This window comes from Myxocyprinus asiaticus, chromosome 50 (genome assembly GCF_019703515.2).
Source record: "Myxocyprinus asiaticus isolate MX2 ecotype Aquarium Trade chromosome 50, UBuf_Myxa_2, whole genome shotgun sequence".
In the NCBI taxonomy this organism is placed as follows: domain Eukaryota; kingdom Metazoa; phylum Chordata; class Actinopteri; order Cypriniformes; family Catostomidae; genus Myxocyprinus; species Myxocyprinus asiaticus.
In genome coordinates this window covers 17313671-17334110 of record NC_059393.1, presented here as the reverse complement: position 1 = coordinate 17334110, position 20440 = coordinate 17313671, and the positions used below count along the sequence as shown (strand labels likewise).

Here is a 20440-nt window from a genome sequence, read left to right as displayed (position 1 = left end):
TTATTTTTATATTATTACTAATAATATTACTAAATATAATACAGTGATAAACAAGATTTCTCAGCCCTTTTTTCTTCTTCCTGAAAAGAAACATTAATATAAATATAATAATTTTAGTATAATATAATTTTCAAAAATGTTTTGCAAGTAGAAATAATATTGCTAAAATAATATAAATGTAGCAGTATTATAAATATAATTTCTCAATTTGGTCCACAATTTGTTTCTGTGTAAGCTCCAAAATGCCTCAAATATATGGGAACACAGAATACCCGTATAGTTTTCAATCATAATGCTTCAGCTCTTGGAGACCATTAAATGTTGGGGGACTCAGGTGTTGATTTATAATCATTACTGGCCCAGACAAATGGGGGGGGAGGAAGAGGCGAAAAACACCACCTGTCGTAAATTCAAGGTAGAATGGCCCCTCTTTGGCCTCTATGGAACAGCTATTCTGCCTGCAGGCTTTTTGAATCAATAGATTACTACTCATACATGACGGTCACCATCAACACAATAATCAATGGTAATTTTCTAATAGATACTGCACTGATCTAAGACGAGGTTAGCATGTTCAAATTCTAAACAGTAGAAAAATGCAGATTAAATATCCCTTAAAGAGATGAACTGAGTGCAATACAAGTTAAGCTCTATTGACAGTATCTGTAACACTGTCAAATACCACAGACAATAATTTTGACAACCCTCAGTTTGTAAACAATAATGCATTAGGTCCTTAGAGCCATGCGTTCAACCATCAGCAAAAACTCTGGTCTACTTTGCAGCTTATTCTGGCCAAGAACCTTGACAGGTAAGGAGACCAACCACAGTTTATTTTGTTTTATGATGTTTAGGGGCAGGTTAACGAAATGAAACTTACAAATGGACTTACTGGGATAAATGTTAAAATACACAATGTTTCTAAAGTAAAGTCCTAAGACTTTTACATTCTACATGTGAACATGAAACTAGTGTGATCAAATACTTGCTTACGTTGGCCACGTCCATGCAATTTGAAAACGCACTAATTTCGCTATGTATATGCCTCTCATCCAAACTAGAATAGTGTTTTCCCCCCATGAAAACGCTCTCCATTACTCCATACTTTGGAAAACAATGATGTTAGGAAATGGATTAGTGTGGATGTGGCCTTGGTCTATGTAAAGATATAATCTTTCACCTCCTGTCATGACCACATAAAGACGACAAACCCGGAAATGTTCGCACAAATATGCACAAGGATATAAGGTAATGTTGACATAGAAGAAAAATACTCCCACAGGAATTACGTTGCGATAACAAAACCAAAAGTTAATCAACCTAGAACCGTGGCAATGCTTAAAGAAAGCTGTAGGGATTTGTACAGCTCAATTTATATGAATTTGTGTGTTCATAAAAAAACACAAGCATCATATTTCTGCTTTTAAACCCTCCAGAATGTCTCCACTCTATTGACTTCTATTTTACTGTAAGTGCATAACTGTAATGCCACATCCACTTTTTTTTTTTCCTGTGTTAATCAACAGCTTACAGATGCTTTCCATAAAGTTTAACTTGTTTTAGATGTGGAACATTCCTTTAATGTCCATTTAGGTTGTTAACACACATCTATAGGAACTCGAATGAAAAACAAAAATAATATGCAATTATTTTTAATGGGGCTCTGAATTTCACACAGTGACAAACAAATGATGGGTGTGGGAACATGGGGTGGTTTTTCATACCGCATTTTCTGAGACATGGAGAAAAAAAAAGTGTGGTAAAAATACTTAAATACTCTCTTCAGTAGCACAGATCAAACAAAGAGAACACGTACAATTGAAATTCACACAATCAGGAAGAACAGAATTTGAGCCCGTTCACTACCTTGATCTCTCCAGACTGTCACTGCTCAAGAACAGTAATGTAATTGTGCAATAATTAGTTTTTATTTGTATCGTATATAATTCTCAGAGCAATCAGTTCAGTTACACTTTGAATCAAGTGAGCTGACATACTGCTTCAGTATGAGCTATAACACCATCTGCGGGCCGATTCAACTTTTTCAAGAGTTTGAAAGAAAACACTGTAAATTCCCTGTATTTCCCTTCTGTCTTTTTGAAATACATAGTAAAATGTTATGATTGCTTGACAATAGGCAGTTGAAAATGTACGAGGGTGAATCTCACGAAGCTCGTCAAAAACATGTCAGGGTCATATTTCGCCCCCAATCAAAACAAAAGAAATTATATATTGCATAATAAAGCCTATTTTCAGGACTAATACGGTTTTTCACTTTGTGAAATTTTTTTATGACCAGCTTAATCATGCAAAATTTGCTTTTTTTATTCTTTTGATTTTCGCATAAAATATGGTCGTTTCATGAAATAGGCCATTTCTTCATGAGAGTTACCAAAGAGATAATTTAAACTTAAAATACAACCAACAAAAACAACACAAATATCCAATAAGATATATGTACTCCATGGTTTACACAGAATATGTGTAGTGTCATACTGTCAAAAGAAAATTAATAGAATGATTTTTATATTAGTGACTGCTGCAAAACATGCAACGCTTAATATTGGCCGAACATACTCATTTGATGGTTTGAGCTGTTTAAAAATGGGAAATTCTATCTAGTGTTTAGTCACGAGTGGTCGGCGTCCTAAAATGAAATGTAACTTTACCCTCTTCTGTGCTAAGGCACTGGCTAGATAGTTACAGGACCTAACCACTTAAATATTTAATTTTGTCAAATTATACTTTTATACTGAAAAAAAAAAAACAGTTTGACCCAAAATTTCTACAGATAAATGACACAAATAAACCATTGTCACGCAATTTAAGATGATTGCTAAAGCTCTACAATTCAAACACAAACCTATGTAACTTAGTAAACAACAATGTTGTCTGTAACTCTGAGGGATATTGGAGTTGTCAGTATATTTGGGGACTTTTAAGGCCCAGTACACTTCGTTTCTTTGACTACATAATTTTAATCACCAGCACAGTACATGCGGAGTCCGCATGTCTAGAAAAAGTGGGCTGCATGCAGACAGTCCGCGCATACTGTGCGTTGACTATGCTAAAACAGTCTCACAAAGCAGTCGTACGGTGCATGTGTCGAATGCATCCATATGGGCTTGCGATAAAAACGTGAGACGTACAAGCACGCGGAAAAACGAAGTATACCCTAGCCTCTAAGCATTTCAAAACATTTAATATCTTCAAAACTTCCACTGAACATGAGTCCCTCCAGTTTCGCAAATTGCGCAAATAGTAGTGCCTGTTAATAAACCTCAGTTAATAACTGATTATCGATAACTTGTAAAAAAAAGACTAAAAGTAAACAAAGCACACATAAATCAAAACACTTTTACAGTAAATAACGAATTTCGCATTAGTACGATTAGTATAATACCCGCTTAAACAGTATCTGGTTCATTAAACTCCAGTGATTAGTTGTTAGAACGTTTTAGTTAACATTGAATAATTACAGTAGACTAAACCTACTGTAGCAGCAGCGCACAGGTAAATATAATAACATGAAATCTGGTTTGGTAGCCCTAAGTTGCTTTACAAAATAGCATAATGCAATTAGCTATTTTTTGTCTTCTAAAAGTTGTGGTCCATTTGAACAAAAAACACTCAAAGTAACAAGTGCGCAATTTACCCTGGATTACAACAAGTCTCTCGCATTTCCACAAAAGTCTCGTGTCCTTTTCAATTGATCCATTCAAACGAAATGACGGAGACGGCATTAGTGTCAAACCTAAAGGGTCTTGTGAAAAGAAAAATAGCATAGTGCTTTTGGACAAACAAGCAGAGCTGGTTTTTTTTACGCCGTTTGTGATGGTGTTATCAGTCTGGGCTCAGTCTATAAGGAAGCAAAGACAGAGTAAAACACAAAGCAGCAGCGTTTTACAGCCTAAAGTAGTAGAGTTGGAATGGAAAGTGTTTTTTGTTTTGTTCGTTCTCTCCCTTCCAAGCACCTTAGATCCAATAAATGCAGGTGAGAGGGCTGTAGCTGGCAAAGGACGGAGTGTTGTTCACAGAACAATGAAGAGAATGATCACAACGAAGAGGATTGCCAGCAAAATGCCGATAGCACACCATTGTCGTCGATCTGTGGATGTTAGACAAGAATATAAAGGTTATAGGGATAATTCATCCAAAAAATGCTCAAATCCTTATGGCATTTCAAACCCATTTAATTTTCTTTCTTCTGACAAACAAAAAAAGGCAACGAAAGTCATAGAGGTTTCGAACAACATGAACTATTCCTTTAAAAATTCAAAATTTGGGTTAAACAGTCCATTATCAACAGCTAAATCATATAGCTAAGAGGTTTTATAGTATAACCTTAAGGCAAAAGTGGTGAAACAAAAAGGAATGTTCTGGGTTCAATACAAGTTAAGCTTAATCAACAGCATTTGTGGCATAATGTTGATTACAAAAAAAAAAAATATTTCGAATTGTCCCTCCTTTTCTTTAAAGAAAAAGGCAAAAATCAAGGTTACTTATAATGGAAGTGGATGGGGCCCATTTTTGGAGGGTTTAAAAGGCAGAAATGTGAAGCTTATACTTCTATTAAAGCACTTACATTAATTCTTCTGTTAAAACTCGTGTTTTCTTTAAGTGGTTAATTTATTTAAATGTCGTTTTTTCAGTCGTTTTAGGGTTCACAGAGTTACATAACTTTACACAGAAAAGGTTAGAAAGAGATTTGATCACACTAAAATCATGTTAACATTCACACTGTTTACGTCTTGTGGCTATACTTCTGAAACTCTGAGTATTTTAACATTACGGATTGGATTCACTAACATTGTAAGTGCCTCAATGTAACCCACACTGAAAACCCTAATAAGATGATTACTCAATTGAGTAAACTTGTTCCTATAGAACTTAACTATTTAAGTTAAGGAAACTAGATGCAAGTAGACTTAACTCAGATTTGCTATTTAAATGTTGTTGTTTGTACTTAATAATTGTAGTTGAACTGACTCAAATTTAGATTAGCTCAAATAAAGAAGATTATAACCAATTCTAGGTCAATCATTAAATAAACTTATTTCTCCACATAAATGCATATATACAGTGGTGTGAAAAAGTGTTTGCCCCCTTCCTGATTTCTTATTTTTTTGCATGTTTGTCACACTTAAATATTTCAGATCATCAAACAAGTTTAAATATTAGTCAAAGATAACACAAGTAAACACAAAATGCAGTTTTTAAATGAAGGTTGTTATTATTAAGGGAAAACAAAATCCAAACCTACATGGCCCTGTGTGAAAAAGTGATTGCCCCCTAAACCTAATAACTGGTTGGACCACCCTTAGCAGCAGCAACTGCAATCAAGCATTTGCGATAACTTGCAATGAGTCTTTTACAGCGCTGTGGAGGAATTTTGGCCCACTCATCTTTGCAGAATTGTTGCAATTCAGCCACATTGGAGGGTATTCGAGCATGAACTGCCTTTTTAAGGTCATGCCACAGCATCTCAATAGGATTCAGGTCAGGACTTTGACTAGGCCACTCCAAAGTCTTCATTTTGTTTTTCTTCAGCCATTCAGAGGTGGACTTGCTGGTGTGTTTTGGATCATTGTCCTGCTGCAGAACCCAAGTTCACTTCAGCTTGAGGTCACGAACAGATGGCCGGACATTCTCCTTCAGGATTTTTTGGTAGACAGCAGAATTCATGGTTCCATTTATCACAGCAAGTCTTCCAGGTCCTGAAACAGCAAAACAGCCCCAGACCATCACACTACCACCACCACATTTTACTGTTGGTATGATGTTCTTTTTCTGAAATGCGGTGTTACATTTATGCCAGATGTAATGGGACACACACCTTCCAAAAAGTTCAACTTTTGTCTCGTCAGTCCACAGAGTATTTTCCCAAAAGTCTTGGGGATCATCAAGATGTTTTCTGGCAAAAATGAGACGAGCCTTAATGTTCTTTTTGCTCAGCAGTGGGTTTTGTCTTGGAACTCTGCCATGCAAGCCATTTTTGCCCAGTCTCTTTCTTATGGTGGAGTCATGAACACTGACCTTAACTGAGGCAAGTGAGGCCTGCAGTTCTTTGGATGTTGTTGTGGGGTCTTTTGTGACCTCTTGGATGAGTTGTTGCTGCGCTCTTGGGGTAATTTTGGTCGGCCGGCCACTCCTGGGAAGGTTCACCACTGTTCCATGTTTTTGCCATTTGTGGATAATGGCTCTCACTGTGGTTCTCTGGAGTCCCAAAGCTTTAGAAATGGCTTTATAACCTTTTCCAGACTGATAGATCTCAATTACTTTCTTTCTCATTTGTTCCTGAATTTCTTTGGATATCGGCATGATGTCTAGCTTTTGAAGATCTTTTGGTCTACTTCACTTTGTCAGGCAGCTCCTATTTAAGTGATTTCTTGATTGAGAACAGGTGTGGCAGTAATCAGGCCTGGGTGTGGCTAGAGAAATTGAACTCAGGTGTGATAAACCACAGTTAAGTTATGTTTTAACAGGTGGGGCAAACACTTTTTCACACAGGGCCATGTAGGTTTGGATTTTGTTTTCCCTTAATAATAACAACCTTCATTTAAAAACTGCATTTTGTGTTTACTTGTGTTATCTTTGACTAATATTTAAACTTGTTTGATGATCTGAAACATTTAAGTGTGACAAACATGCAAAAAAATAAGAAATAAGGAAGGGGGCAAACACTTTTTCACACCACTGTACATGTACTTCAGTTGCACATGAAGGTGAACTGAAATGAAGTTAACAGGGTCCAACTTGACCGAAGGGGACACAGATCACCCTAATGGTGTCATTATATGAAATATCTATTTGCAACAAAACAACATAAATAATACTACAAAGAGCTAAAACACCAATGAATTCTTAATAACAACTATGTAAATGCCCCCATAATTTCCCTTAAGTTCCACATCATTAAATCATTCAAGCACAAGGCATTGTGGGTATTCCCCATATCCTCAATTTTGTACTCAATCTTTTGACTTAATAACACTTAAAATTTTAAGTATATTGATTTTTAAGAAAAAATAAGTTCAAGGAACATAGATATTTGAGTTATGAGCCCAAAACTTGACTTTTCAAGTAATGTTTAATTTAAACAACTTTATTTTTTCTAGTAATGACAACATTAGGGTTTACAGTGCATATTTTTTGCTTTTTTAAAGGAGGGACATGTCTTAAGTAATTTTTGTGGTTATCAACATTATGCCACAAACGCTGCCGATTAAGATGAACTTGTCTTGAACTAGGAATATTCCTTTAAAACATTCCCATATGTTTGGGTAGAAATTCAGATTTAATTCTTGGTCTTTCAACTGAGCACTTCCTTTGAGATGGCCCGGATGTCTGACTTCCTGTTCTGATCATGCTATGCCATAAAAGGGGCATTGTTTTGAGTAAGCTTCCGTTCCAGGCAATCAACTTTAACTACAGCAGGAAGTCAAGGGGGTCCCCGTCTTACAGACAGATTTCTCTCTAGAGAGTGTGCCCTTTTGTCCTTCATGCATCGCGCCTTAAACTTTATAAATCATGAAATATTAAAAACGATGTACGACAATATTTTTCCAGATTCTGTTATTTCAGAAAGATTCAAAAATACATAAAAGAGTAAACTCAACTTTGTTGTCAGATATTAAAATGTTTCAGTTCAATGACTAGTGAAACTATTTTGAAAATCATTTTAACTACATGATTTGATCATGTGAGACAGTAAACCAAGCATGTCTTTACTATAAGCAAGGCTTCTGTTTTTCATTACTCACCACTGTTCATGTGAGAAACTTTAGCCAATTTCTTCATGACATTATCAAGTCTGGAGTGAGTGCTGTCCATCTCATGTGAAAAGTCATCCAGCATTCTGAAAATATACCCGTACAGATCCATAAATTTCTGTCATAATAACATAAGACATCATTTCCTAGCGTACTACTCCAATGTTCAAGTGACTTACACAGCTTGCTCATCCAGCTCTTGGCCGATCCTTTCTGACATGTTCTTCAAGACGCCGATTGTTCCCGAAACCAACTCCAACTGCTCATCCTGCTGTTCTGCTATGAGCTACAGTACAGTGTAGCCAAATATAAAACATATTGTTCTTCTAAATACTTACATACTGTATACTGCATATTCTAATCACCTGTTAACAGCCAACTTTAAAATTTTGATTTATTCTATTAAATAAGTGAATGACCTTACATGAAGTCTAGTCATTAAAGCATTTCAAATTAATGTAGATTCAACCAAAATTAATTTATTAATTTGTTTATTGATGTACCTGTTGCTGGGTCTGTTGTTCCCCAATGAACTGGGAGTTTGCAGACTGCAACTCCCTGTCCAGTCTAGTGTACTTATCCCCGCTAGGTTGCTGGATTGGTCCACGAGACCCACCATCCCCAATCAAAGTCTAACACAGGGGCATAACGGTTACTATCATAATATGATAAAGGTTGTGAGCAAATCAAGTAAATTCCCCACTTTAAAGCATGATCTGGTCTAAAGGGGAGAAGGGGGGGAGCAATGCCCCCTTATATTTTCCTTTAGCCCCCCAGAAACTTCTGATGCCCCCTACCCCATTCGGATAGCAAAATGACCAAGCCCCCTTTTGCCTAGTCGGGCAGCAAAACGCAAGAATCTGTTGCCCACCCTAAAGGTCAAAATGCCCCCCCATCCTAGAACCAGCCTTGCTTTAAAGGTAGTTGTAAAAATTCACCAATATCCAAACCTGTCGATTTTTCCTCTCAGACACTGAAATGGACAATGGACTAGCCATGAGTTCTTTCATATCCTGTAAAATAAAATAATAATAATAAAAAAAACATTAGTTTAAATAAGAGATTTTCACCTTACACTTGTACACATCACTGAAGTTCACGCACCTTGACAGTTTGCCTTGTGCCAGTGATGAAAGCTTTTCTCTTGGCCAGCTCCATCGCATCAAGATTGAACTTCCTTGGATTGGCCTCCACAATACTTGAGGTCAAAGTTAAGGCAACAAGTATCAGATATACCATCAAAAATAGAAGTAGACCAGTTTTACCGATATTGGTTTTACCGATCAATCGGTGCCGATAGTTGCTTTTTGGAACTGTTAGACACAAATCTATGCCGATAGTTGATGATATTTTTTTAATTCCTCCATTTCTCTGTAGTAGGGTTGCGCGGTATACCAGTACTAATGAAATATCGCAATACCAAAAATATTAAAATGGTACGATATCATCTTCGGTATCATTAGCTAAATTTTACAGGAAGTGATGTTTTTTTTTTTTTAGATGAAATCAATGACAACCTGGCAATTAATCTAATTCCAATCTTGAAATGGCCAAGTGTAATCACTGAATAGCAGACGGATGTTATTAAATTAAATAATAGATCATCTGCATGTGCTGTGCGCTTGAGAAGGAGAGGTGCCACTGTGCTCTCTTTCGTACTTCACACACACACGTATACATAAACAGATCGCGCGAAATGCTCAATGCGGTTTTACTGTTTGAGCAGCTGTTAACACTTACATGAATTCATGCTCCAGTGAGACTTCAGCTCGTGAGGATTTTAGCATTTCATTTGGAACACAGAGCTTACTAAAAACTACCATCAAAACACACAGGAAGAACTCAAAGGTCCGTCAAAATAGGTCCGTTTCACTGGATGCATAAAATTAAAGACATTGTGACAGAAAAATATTACTACTGTATAAAAAAATATGCAATAATTAAATTACTAGCAATAACACTACTAAAAACAAGAATTTAATAATAAATGGTTTTGTTATTATCATTACTATAATTTTTTATAATAATAATAATATATATATATATATAATTATTATTATTATTATATGTAAGCAATATCACAAAAGCAAGTGTACTGATTATCAGCATTTTTTTTATAAATGTTTTAATTTATACTGTGAAGCTCTGTTGTGCAGCATTTTATTTGACCAAAACTGCTATTTTTTCCATTTGATTTCCATTTGATTAAAGTTTTATGTATTCAATTGTTTAAACATCCCAAAAATATTAAAATGGAAAACAGAATTTTTAACTGCAAGTGTTTATGCAGTTCTTTTAATCAAGTCCTTTTCTGTGTACTTCATCAATAATCTGAAGGCGGTCGCACACTGGACGAGAAGCGCCATGCCATGTCGTGGATAGGACATGGCACAGGTATCAAACACAGGGCACATCAATGCGGTTCAGGTGGCAGAGAGTACACACAAAAGTTACCAAGGTTTTTCCCTTCTCAAAGAATGAACAAGGCATAAGTAAATAATAACTGTCCATTGATAATGATTTTGGTCGAATTTAATGGAAAATATTCGAGTTGCGCTCCGCGGCGCGGCAGAAATTTGAGCAGCCTCCGGAGTTGTAGGTGGGCACCGCTGACAGACACCGAGTGGTGGCGGCAGTGTGCGTACATTCATAGAAAACAATCGTTTCGAAATTTAGAACGCGCCATGTCGTTCACCAGACGTGTCTGTTGTGTGACCCCCTTGAGGCTATTCATTTGTTACCTAAGTATCGATACCGAGGTGCCAGAGCTGGTATCGTACCGAAGCCAAAAAGTTGGTATTGGACCAACCCTATTCTGTAGTCACCGCTAGGGAATTCTACAGTTAGAACAACTTTGTTCTTCAGAACAACAGCGGCCTCTAAAGGTGAAATAAAAACAATCAAGAAGGGATCGAAAATATTTATCATTGACAATTTTCATCCATATTTTTATCCTCAATTCAATGCATATTTTGTTAATTTGATTAAATAATCAAGTGTTCTAAATTGAAGCGAGGGCATGCAAAGAAAAATGCGTCTATATGGAAATGTGCCCCGTCAGCAAATACATCCATATCTTGTGAATAATAATACACCTTACTTCTCATTAATCTGGTAAAATATATCCAAAAACCTATAATATAATGTAAGGCTTGATTTCGTAAATACTTAAAAATAGAGTACCTTAACGAAGCCAAGTCTCTGTAATTTCAAAATGAGAGTCCCAGGTGTGTTTCAGGCTTGTTTATAGTTAAAAGTCCCACATTATGCACCAAATATTATTATTATTATAATTATTATTGGGATTTTTGTTAAACAATAAACTGCATCTAAGGTTTTATTTTAATTTTGGATTATACCGGGGGCCTGGGTATCTCAGCGAGTACTGACGCTGACTTCCACCCCTTGAGTCGTGAGTTCGAATCCAGGGTTTGATGAGTGGTTGCTAGGGAGGGTAGAGTCACATGGGGTAACCTCCTCGAGGTCACGATTAAGTGGTTCTCTCTCTCAATGGGGCGCGTGGTAAACTGTGTGTGCTCTCACAGAGAGTAGCATGAGCCTCCACATGCTGCGAGTCTCCGAGGTATCATGCACAGCGAGCCACATGATAAGATGTGCGGATTGACGGTCTCAGAAGCGGAGGCAACTGAGACTTGTCCTCCGCCACCCGGACAGAGGTGAGTAACCGCGCAACCATGAGGACCTAGTAAGTAGTGGGATTTGGGCATTCCCAAAGTGGGGAGAAAAGGGGGATAAAATAAAAAAAATCTGGATTATACCCATCATAGTAAGGAAAGAAATTTTTTAAAGAACTATCAGCAGATTAATTTGTTATCAGTATCAGCAAAATCTACTAGTGGTTGACCTCTAATCTAAGTGCCTAAATATCCTAAATATCAGCAATATCAGAACAGAAGGGATATTGATGGTCTCATCCAGGTCCTCCAAATCCCATTCAATGGACCTCAAGCTGTTCCGCAGCTCATTGGTGGTCCAGTCCACCTCCTCCTTGCTGGCACCACCCGGATCCTGTAGCAGTTCCATCCATCTTTGATGCAGCGCTTGAGCGGTGTTCACGGCCTTCTGCACCTCTCTGAGAAAAAACAAATATAATTCACACCTCTTTATTAGTCATTCCAAAACAGATATACAAACATGTTTTTTTGCACATGGTCCCATAATAATTTATGTTTTTTGGACATGTATCATAGTTGCACCATGGTATTCTTTGAAATACCTTGGAGTACGATGTAAATACTATGGTATATGAATATGAAAATAATTTAACACTGTTATAAATCAAAGTACCATATGATACCACCACAGTATTTTTGGAGAGTGGATCGAATACTAATGTAGCAAAGTGCATGTGTTTGATACCATACAACAATACCATTTCAAAGGAATATCGATATAGTGACATGACACAACAGTGGGAAGAATCGATAATTACGGTTGCCATGGCAACATGATAACGATCGTGCTGAAGCAACTGTATTAAGTGTAACAAACCAACAAAGTGGGCGCATGATACGCTCATATCAGTGATTATAAAAGAGCAAAAATCATCAAGATAAAAAAAAAAACTTGATTAAACAAAACCGATTCATCTTAAATGAACAGATTTGGCAGTACGCCCATCTACTATCGCTGATATCCTCCCTTTAGTCTCCGATCTGAGCTGTAAACTCACCCCTTCACCACAAAAAAGGGATCTTCCATCGACATTTTATTGCTCAGATGAGGCGACTCTTATGCGATAATCTCATGCTCCTAATCGCCGCTGGTTTTGCTTTTCTCAAACAAAGGAGTGCGCTTATTTTGTTGTTTACATGAGAGACGGACCCCGGATCCGCTCAACCGCCATTGCTCGGCGTAATCACATCCGGGTCACAGAGCGTCTAGACACATACGCACACGCTTACCGTTTAACCCTTGTGCGACCTTTTCATTTTTGTGTTTTCGAGCATTTTGGCTGTGTTAATACCAACGGCATAAATTTAGCCAAAGGTGTTTATTTTGGGGGAATTTTGATATTTCAACCTCAGTTTCTATAATACATCTATAATACACTGTGTACACAAAATAGTTACACTCAGGACATTAAGGACACAAATGTCCCCATTGAAACCCATTAAAACGGCAATATATTCCAGTGCCATTAAAGCATAAAATCATTAATTCTATTATATAATGCTTTCATTCCGGAGCCCTGGCTTCAAAATGTAATCTTTTATATTTTCCACCAGATGGCGCCATTTTTCTCATGTTTAGCCTATGGAGCAAATACATGCTTTTTTCCTATTTTCTGTTTGCTGTATTATAGAGCAGTACAGGTCAACTGAATAAATGACGCCGCAAAAATTGTGTGGGTATGTTGGTATGGATGTCAGAGTGTGTTATGTATGTGTGTATTGAGAAATGTGCGTGTGTGTGTGTGTGTGTGTGTGTGTGTGTGTGTGTGTGTAAAAACAACAGTGGCAAAATGTAAACAAACTGGCATTTAAAGGGTTAAAATCCTGAAAATTAATGAATATTTGGTAGTTATGATCAGGACTGATGTTGGTTAAAAAATCTAAGTCAGTGAAAGTGGAAAATAATATTAATATATAATATTTTTATGGCAGTTTTTTGACACAGACTTTTTTGTCCTCTGAATTACTGAGTGTGAGTTTTGTTTTGTTTTTAAATCTGACAATAATAATGCATCAAAATCAAAATGAATCAAAATCAGTGTTGTTGCTAATCATTGACATATCCCAGACTGTGATAACCCCCCCACCCCCCCCATTTAATATATGGAAAATAATTCATTTTTGTTTTGTTTTTCATAAAAAACAACTGTGGCATTATGTAAACAAACTGGCATTTAAAGGGTTGAAATACTGAAAATGAATGAATATTTGGTAGTTATGATCAGGACTGATGTTGGATAAAAAAATTAACAACAAATTGTAATTTAAAAATAAAATAAAACAAATTATGTAGGTTATTTTAATATATTAAAGATTACTCAGAACAATTTGATGGAATTTTGTTATGAAATTTTTTTATTACATTTTTATGCATAAATCTTAAAAGGATTTTTTGAGTCTGTAGTAAATTTTAACAGTCATCATAATAAACCTTTGTTGACTCTGACTCCTTGAGCTCAAAATGTTTATTTTATTGGGGCCTGGGTAGTTCAGCGAGTATTGACGCTAACTACCACACCTGGAGTCGCGAGTTAGAATCCAGGGTGTGATGAGTGACTCCAGCCAGGTCTTCTAAGCAACCAGATTGGCCCGGTTGCTAAGGAGGGTAGAGTCACATGGGGTAAACTCCTTGTGGTCGCGATTAGTGGTTCTCGCTCTCAATGGGGCGCGTGGTAAGTTGTGCGTGGATCACGGAGACTAGCATGAGCCTCCAAATGCTGCGAGTCTCCGCGGGATAAGATGCGTGGACTGATGTTCTCAGAAGCGGAGGTAACTGAGACTTGTCTTCCGCCACCCTGATTGAAGTGAAAAGAGGATAAAAATGAAAAAAAGCATTTAAAAAGCTTATAAGATTTACACCTTTTAATTTCATAACAAAATTCCATCAAATTGAAGTGTAATTTTTTTAACAAAATTGAATTAATAAAACTTAAAATATATTTTTTTTAGGATGATTGCTTAATACAATTTCATGTTATTGTATTATGAAACTGAAATGCAAAAATCTTAAATATATATATATATATAAAATTATTATTATTATTATTTTATTTTTTATTTTTTTGTCTATTAATATATCCTCCCTTCCTGTCCTCTACAGTAACATAAGGGACCATGCTACAACCATGATTTTTTTTAACATAATACCATGGTAACCACATGTTTTTTAATATATACTGTTTATCATGGCAATGCCATTGTCCTTTGGGCATGTACCATGGTAATAGTATGGTACAGATGAAATCTGATACCATCACTGTATGGCACCACTCGTAAGGGTAAAGTCTAGACTAGTCTTTAATCTACTTCAACGCCACAGATCTCATCTAAACAAAAAGGAAATTGCTCCCAAACAAGCGAACAAATAAATAAAAAATGGTTTCTCTTCATGAATGTTGCAATGCACCTTGCCTGCCTGCTAAAACACCATGCTTCATACATTATTCATCATAGTGTATTGCCTTCTCATTAGTTGACTAGCCACGAGTGCTGTCCACTGAGATGTTGTGTATGATGTGACTCCAGCAAACCAGCTGGAAACACTTTATCTCAAGTTTGTAACTAAAGCTGCATAAATGTTTAGTAACTTTGAGCCATTTATAGCATCAGTTGGCACTTGAGTGCAGCTTCTCATCAGCATGTAGAATAAATGGATTTAAGATTGGAGATGCATTCACATATTGAATCACATTTTTTAGGGATATTGAATTGTACCCCTTTACTAAATTCGAGGACCTGCCATTAACAGCAAAAGCAAAGCACAACACTCATATAATTACATTAATTGAAATGAAGAAACAACCAAATATAGGCCTACTTTCATTATCTGAATTTTGGTTTTGCGTTCAGGTTAAAATTATTTGAGTATTTTAAATTTCTTGCACAGAGATTGTGAGGCAGCCATGTCCGCAATCGTTTATTTTTAGGTAAACAATCTCTGAAAGCGCCTTACGTCATACCGAGCTCTTCCTGTCAGGTTTGTTTATGACCCACATCTTCATGCAGGCAAGCTCACGAGCCAAATGGAATGGATTACCAACTGGGGGTGGGGGTAATAACGCAGCACCGTTTATAAGCATTTTCTACAATTCAGCGTGAAATCTTTTCATTGTTATAGTAGTAACTAACTGTTTCTTCAAACAAAACATTGCCCTTCCCCCCAATAACAGCTCCATTCACATTTGCCCAGACACCGCAATGGATTTGCACAATAGAGTCATGTGACACGACTGTAGCAGACAAACCATTACATCAGTCGAGGATGTCGGTTGAAAAAAATTAAAGGGGAAGTTACTATTTTTTACTTAACGGTAAAACAAGATGTGATATGCGGAAACTGTGTAACAATAATAATACAGGGATGCATAAGTCCAAACAGCTATACTTATAAACGAAATATTTAAACTTGTACAAACATTTTTTATCATTATTATTTTGGTCTCTTATAGGCTATGTCAACGTTTGCTTTTATTTGTCTTCATTCCTTTATCAAACGGATATTGTATATATATATATATATATATATATATATATATATATATATATATATATATATATATATATATATATTTTTTTTTTAAATGCCGTTCTTAATCTTACAAATCAGAACGCCCTATACGTTGGAATCGCTGGGAATCAAATGCGAAAAAAAATACTTTTTAATCCCGAAAACAATTATTTCCCTTTAAACAATTCTCCCACGTTAGTATTTAAATGTGACTCATCGCCATAGCGCTCGCCCATTGGCCATCACACGTTTGGCGGGGCGTGATTCACAACGGTGGCGGAACTCAACTCGAGATGTGATTGGCTGGTGTAGTCGCTGACGCTGAAGTATAAAAACGAGTTAAAAATAGAAACGGTCTCATTCCTCCCTAGACCATTGACGGGTGCAGAGAAAAATGCGTAAGGCAACGAAATCTCGTGCTCTCACCCAATAATAACGATATTAAATTGTGTGAATGAGAATGAAGCTTTCGTATTTGTCGAACGCCCCTCGTTGTTAAAACAACAACAACAACGTCACACAAATACGGGACATTTTTATTTTTTAATCTAAATGACTCGTCTACAGGAGGAAAAAAGTAATTGTTTATTTTATTTGGCACGTGGACGTTGCTAACTAATCTTTTCGCACTGTTTAAGAATTTGCAGTGATATTTTGGGGAGTATCCTACGAGGAAATCACACGTGACACAACGGACGTCGAACTTTGTACGTAATTGCGACCTTCAGTGGATCGATCGATTCAAGCCATGGAATACAAAGTGGAAGCCCATCGGATTATGAGTATTTCCTTAGGGAAAATCTACAACTCTCGCGTCCAACGAGGGGGTATTAAATTGCATAAAAATCTCTTGGTGTCGCTGGTCCTTCGGAGCGCTCGTCAGGTCTACCTGAGCGACTATTATAGCGGCGCTTATCTGAACGCTCAGAACGAACGTGAAGGAAAGGAATGGGACGTTATAGACTCAGAGCGGGAGAAATTCCCGCCCGCCGCACTGGTCGAGAGTCCTGAAGAACCCCAACAAACTGAACAGCGTCAGATGGACGAAGCTGTTGAAAAAGACCACGATGACGAGGTTAAATCAGCCCCAGGGCTTTGTACTTCCACCTTACAACAAGAGCAAACTCGAAACTCTTCTTTGGACTCTACTGATAACGTTTCATCTGAAACCGTATCGGTGTCTGAAACCATTAGCGAACCCAAGCAAAACCAGGAGAGTCCCTCGGACAACGGGGAACAAGGGCAAGAACCCAAAACGCATGTTTGTTCAAACAGGAAAAGGAGCGCTGAGGAGTCGGCGCGCGGCGACTCCCCTCAAAAAAGGACCAAAGTCACTTCCTCAAACACGACCGAAAACGAGGAAGGCGAGGAAATGGATACAAGTAACGTGTCCAACCTCATAACAATTTTCGGGTCGAGTTTCTCGGGACTTCTGAGCAAAGAAGGCGCCAAACCCGAGGCTGAGGCGGAGGATAGTGACTCTGGGTCAGGGCAAATTTGCTGCGACCAAATGTTGAAAAACCTAAACCCGTGGAGTACAGCAATAGTGGCTTTCTGACTGTGAAAACGTCGTGTATGGCGTACTATACTGTACTTCTTATCCGGGTTATCATCAATGCACTGGTAACACGTGGTGAGGCGTGGGCTCAACATTTAAGTGTGGGACTTCCCAGCAAACATGAGTGGTGCTACCAAAGTACAAGCTGAGTTTGGTCTGGAAGATGTCTGGGCATGCCTTTCTAGTGAAGGAAATATCTGAATGCTGGTGCTACTTCGTGGGATTACATAATTGTATGCCACCGCATGGGAACTGAAGTGTTCTGGTTCAGTCTGAAAGCCATGTGAGCGAATTGTGGTATTACACCATGTGCAAAAGTGTTATGCTGACTAATGAAGGTCAATATTACATGGTCATCACTGAACCCATTTGAGGGCCAATTACACCAAACTTGAGACTGTACAAGGCTACGGCCACTATTTAATGTCTTTGTTTTATAAAGACCTGTACATTTTGTAAAATCGAGTGTGTGTGTGTGTGTATATATATACTGTTTTCCCATGTTGCATTCTGAATCCATGTATTTTTGGTATTTGCTAATATGACAATTTACGTGGTGCTCACGTATTAAACAATTGTGAAATGATACTGATTCTTTCTCCTCTTTCTTTTTATGGGTGTAAAAGTTAATAACTGAAAGCCAGTGTTTTCATGGTCTACCAAAATTACACATCTTCTACATTTATTCAAATAATGTCAGCATAAGTAGCTGTTTTCAGGTCTTTGGACGCATTAAAATACATATATTATGCTGTTTTCAGGGTTCGCCAATGTTTAAAAACTGGAAATATCTGGGAATTTTAAATCGTGATGGAAATTTCTATAGTGAACATACACATTTCTGGTTATACTCTGTTCTAAACTATTCATTGTCTAGAAATTGCAATTTGTAAGTGCAATTTCTATATATATATATATATATATAAGATTTAAAAAAAACTCTTATGCAGTGATCATGACTTGGAAAGTCAATGAAATGTATTTGTCAGGAACCCTGAGATTCAAAGTCTATGATATAGATTTTTACTAATATTTAAAACACTTTCCCAAAATGGATAAGCATATTTTACAAGACTACTATAAACTAAAGCTGTTAAGCCAGACCAAAGTGATCCAACAAGTTTGATGAGAACAAGAATGTTCAAGCTGATCAGCTGCTGTTCCACTGAAATACTTTATGGTCATTTTTACTGCATGCTGTAAATAGAGCTATTGTGCCCCTGAAACGTGCGGTATGCAGGGTTTAGTTTCAGCGCAGGCTGTAGTCTTTTCTCTCAGGGCATGTCTTTGGTCTCGGCTGTTCAATATGACATGCCTTTTCTTACTAGAGAGACTGGACATAACAGAATCATTGATTTTGAAACTTTTTTCATGCCACATCATTTGAGTAGTCTTACATTATTGATAGTGGAGTCATGAATCATGATTCGTAGTTTAGAATTAGTAAGTCCTTGGCCTTCTGATGAGTCACGAAATGTATTAAATTTAGTTGGGCAAGAATACTGAGTGAGATAAGTGGAAAGAGTTAGTTTTGTTTTATCCACTGTAAAAAAAAAAAAAAAAAAAAAATTCTCAGTTGAATTGAAATAACCTGACTACAGTAGGTTACACCAATTAAAGGAATATTCCTGGTTCAATACAAGTTAAGTTCATTTGAGGCATATTGTTGATTACCACAAAAGTGTGTTTCGACTTGTCCCTCCTTCCAAAAAAAAAAAAGCAAAAATCTAGGTTACAGTGAGTGAGGCACTTATAATTGAAGTGAACGGGCCCAATCCGTAAACGTTGAAATACACCGTTTTAAAAGTAAAGCTGTAAGATGTAAACAATATCAGTGTTAACATGATTTTAGCTTGATTAAATCGCTTACTAACTTTTTCAGTGTAAACTTATAGCCAGTTTTACAACTTCAATGCAATGACAACGTACTGTAATGCTGTACACCCTGTATCCTCCATTAAACAACTTCACAGCTCAAATAATACACACACTTTAATTAATGTGCATTTTTAATTGTATAAGTTTTGCATTTCTGCTTTTAAACCCCCCAAAAATTGGCCCCATTCAGGTCCATTGTAAGAGCCTCACTGTAACCTTAAAATTATTTTAAAAAAATTTAAGAAAATGAGGGACGAGTTGAAATAAATTTTTGTGGTAATCAAAATTATGCCATAAATGCTGTCAATTGAGATTAATCTGTACTGAACCCAGAATATTACTTTAAAGACAGAAATATCAGATAATTTTAAAATTGTGATTTCAAGGCCTGGAAAAGTTATTGAAATGAATAAAATCTTTATGGACATTTCTTTAGTGAATTATTATTGTATCCAGCATAGTAGAATTGTAAGGTTTTTTCTTTTCAAGCAATTAAATAACCTAACCTTTTTTTCTTTTTTTTACCAAAAACTTTACGAAACAGTAGCTGAGACTCTGAACTGTATCACATCAACAATTTTGGTGGGAAAACAAATGCATATTGTTTGCCAAAGTCACACAAAATTTACCTCAAAGAAAATTGGGTTGATTTTTATAATCAGTTATAATCTAAATTCACCCAAAAGGAAATTGGGGATCTTTTCATTTTTTATAATCAGTGGCTTCCTACAAAAACCTTTAAGGAGGAAAAAAGAAAATAGATCCATTAATGTCAATTCTTGGGTCTCTGAGGAATATTCATTCAAGTTTTATGCCGTTATGCTCAGCTCTCAAATATTTAATTGGCTATAAATTGTTCTTTGTGAGCGCACAGTGTCTATTTTATTTATATATATATATATATATATATATATATATATATATATATATATATATATATATATAAAATGCTTATCCAATAACCACAGATGACTAGAAAGCTCATACAAAAATCATGGAAATGTATTGGTCAAAAGGTGTGGAAACCTGC

The 20440-nt window shown here is 36.5% G+C and overlaps 2 protein-coding genes across 2 annotated transcripts; one reads left to right on the top strand and one right to left on the bottom strand.

Annotated features, from left to right (window-relative positions):
* Positions 1-147: 147 nt before the first annotated feature.
* Positions 148-12652, bottom strand: LOC127438989 (syntaxin-6-like). Its single transcript, XM_051694960.1, has 8 exons — positions 12466-12652; positions 11697-11865; positions 8877-8972; positions 8723-8785; positions 8276-8404; positions 7952-8058; positions 7764-7858; positions 148-4108 (listed from the first exon to the last, which is right to left on the bottom strand). Exons 1-8 carry the CDS (start codon positions 12498-12500, stop codon positions 4032-4034), a joined length of 771 nt encoding a protein of 256 aa, XP_051550920.1. The 5' UTR covers positions 12501-12652; the 3' UTR covers positions 148-4031.
* Positions 12653-16325: 3673 nt separating this feature from the next.
* On the top strand, positions 16326-18118 carry LOC127438988 (immediate early response gene 5 protein-like). The gene has a single exon (XM_051694959.1). The coding sequence runs from the start codon at positions 16723-16725 to the stop codon at positions 17530-17532; it is 810 nt and encodes a 269-aa protein (XP_051550919.1). The 5' UTR covers positions 16326-16722; the 3' UTR covers positions 17533-18118.
* Positions 18119-20440: the final 2322 nt, after the last annotated feature.